This window comes from Rattus rattus, unplaced genomic scaffold (assembly GCF_011064425.1).
Source record: "Rattus rattus isolate New Zealand unplaced genomic scaffold, Rrattus_CSIRO_v1 flattened_line_172239, whole genome shotgun sequence".
Taxonomy (NCBI): domain Eukaryota; kingdom Metazoa; phylum Chordata; class Mammalia; order Rodentia; family Muridae; genus Rattus; species Rattus rattus.
Genome location: NW_022651778.1, coordinates 1 through 2,795, shown reverse-complemented (window position 1 = coordinate 2,795; position 2,795 = coordinate 1). Strand labels below are relative to the sequence as shown.

Here is a 2,795-nt window from a genome sequence, read left to right as displayed (position 1 = left end):
TTATATGGAAAGTGGAAAGTGAGAGTCATGCGAGAATAAGGATTTAAAATGCAAGAAGCGAACCCGCCAACAACTATGAGGCAACTGATCAACTAAAGCCGACGTTAAAAAAGTTTCTAAAGCGCTGTATAAGGAAAGCGAAGATAAGGTTGATCGATCAGCGCTTAAGGCATTTTAGATTCCATTTTCCCCAAATGGAAATGGATTTATTGTATGGAGGTAATGTATGTCCGTGCCTGTTCGATCACTTCGGAGGATAATTTAACTCCAACTCTGGAAATAATGTCGGCAGCGAACAGATTTCCTAAATGTGATGCCGCCTCTAGACCAAGGTTATTCATAAGAGCGTATAGTGCCCCGGAGGCGAAATAGTCTCCGGCCCCAGTGGTGTCAATTACTTTTTTGACTGAGGGCGCAGGGACGAACATAAGTTTGTCTTTGTGGAGAAGTCATGCACCATCTGCTCCGTCAGTCGCAATAAGTATTTCCCATTGATGATTGGATCTGTTGTATTCAAGAAGGTGGTTCATTAGATCCTTTAGGTTTGTGAAGTTCGGATATAGGTTTAGGTACTCCTGGGCGTTACCCATTACTATCTTGCAGCATTTGTGATTCATGAATTTTGTGACCTCATCCTTAAAGGCTATGGTGCAGAATGGGTTGGATAGGGCGAATATGAACTTTTTTTCGTACTTTTCTACATTTTCAAGAGTCTTGAAGATTGAATCATGGGACGAATCGTTGCTGAACGAGTAGGACTCTATTAGTGAATAGTCATAGTCCTTTATGGTGGAATAATCCACTTTTGAACTCTCTAGTTGAAAGGATGGGTAAAAGCTTCCGGCAACGGTTCTTTGTCCATCCGGAGTGACCAGTATTGTTAGGTAGGAGGTGGGGAATTTTTCATTAGGGTATCCGTAGAGCTTCATGCCCATTCTTTTGGATTCGGAAGTTATTAATTCTTCTCCCTTGTCTTTTCCGTAGGAACAGACTAGGCCTATTTCACCACCTAGAAAGGCATATCCCTTAACGGTGTTTATGGCCGAACCACCCATTTCAAAATCCGTGAATTTGTGCTCCTGCTGCATCTTTTGGATGTTTGGAGGGATCACAAGTTCATCGAATATGGTTGTTTTTCCCTTGGTGATGCCATACTGCTCCATTATTCCTTCCCCCACTAGAAGATATTAGTCCAGTATAGGACTTCCGAAGGAGAGGATTTTCATGATGAATGTCAAAATTTGATTAGTAAAAATTCTTTTATAATTGTAGATCCTTCCCTTTTAATGGAAACTTATATCTCCTTAACCAAATAAGATATGTCTACATTTTTCTCGGATAAGGTAACCAAGCTTGAATCTTCCATTTCATTTGACGATATTCTCATCAAGCCTGCCTATTCTAACGTCCTTCCCACCGAAACTGAAGTGAGTCTTACCCTAAGCAATGGGATTGTGATGAAGGTTCCTGTTTTCTCGGCGGCAATGGATACTGTTACCGGATATGAGATGGCTAGGGCTATGGCCGCTTCGGGTGGCTGCGGGCCACTTCACAAGAATACCACAGTTGAGGAGAATATCGAGTCCCTGAAGAAATTAAAGGAGGAATTTGGAAACGAGAAACCGATTTGTGTTTCGGTTGGAGTTTCTAACACACACGATGAGATAAAGCGATTGATAGAAGCGGGAGCCAATACTGTGATGATAGATTGTGCTCATGGGCATTCGGAGAATGTTGGTGTTCTTACTAAATGGATATCTGAAAACTTTCCGGATGTATATTTGATAGCCGGTAATGTTGTAACCAAGGAAGGAGCCGAATTCCTAATTTCTAGAGGAGCTAAGGCCGTTAAGGTGGGAATGGGATGTGGTTCCACATGCACAACAAGGAAGGTTACTGGAGTTGGTAGGGGTCAGATCAGTTCTATAGTTGAGGTTGCAGACTATTGTAAGGATAAAGGAATAATGGTTATTGCGGATGGGGGGATTAGATCCAATGACGAGATAATGAAGGCCATTGCGTGCGGAGCAGATGCGGTGATGATGGGATATATGTTTTCTGGATGTGATGAGTGCCCTGGGGAGATAGTGGAGATGGATGGAGAGAAGTACAAGTACTATAGAGGTATGGGTAGTGAGGGTGTTATGAAGAGTAGTCCTGATAAAGAGGAGAAGCATAATAAACATTTACTTGCAACATGCAAGTGAGTTGCGGAGGGTGTTGAGAGCTATGTTAAGGCTAAGGGTAGTGCCAAGGATATTATGTTCAAGATAGAGTGGAGTCTTAGGGCTGGGTTTGGATATATAGGAGCAAAGAATCTACAGGAGGTTAAGGAGAAGGCTGTTTTTGTGAGGACATCACAGTCTGTTCTTAGTCGAACCAGTTTTCACAGCGTTGATAAGGTGATTACAAAAGTTATTTAGAGTTACATTTAAGGCTGGATAAATTATCTTTAGCTTTGTCAATCATATTTAGGCCCGAGTTAAGGTCTTTCAGGATACTGATGTTTCGTTGTAATTTAGAAACTTTTTGTTCTGAGTCGTCTATTGTTGCTATTTGGTAGATTGTTTCCAATAGGACCATGCAGGGATTTGCATCTCCATCGGATGCAAAGCCATTCTGTGATTGTTCTCCAGAGGGATCGGGTTCCGAGGGTTTAGGTTGGTTGTCTTCTTCTTTTGCAGGTTCACTAGATGTATTGGGTAATGGATCTGAACTGGGAGGTTCTTCCTTTTGTTGAACTTGTTCGACATTAGGGTCACTTTCTTGATTTTCCTTTTGACTATCGTCTGGTC

The 2,795-nt window shown here is 41.9% G+C and overlaps 1 protein-coding gene across 1 annotated transcript; it reads left to right on the top strand.

The window, feature by feature from the left end:
* Positions 1-1,319: 1,319 nt before the first annotated feature.
* Positions 1,320-2,124, top strand: LOC116889800 (inosine-5'-monophosphate dehydrogenase-like; the record flags this gene model as incomplete). The annotated part of the gene is made up of 1 exon (XM_032890649.1): positions 1,320-2,124. A coding segment is annotated over exon 1 (805 nt), but the record flags the coding sequence as incomplete, so codon positions are not given.
* Positions 2,125-2,795: the final 671 nt, after the last annotated feature.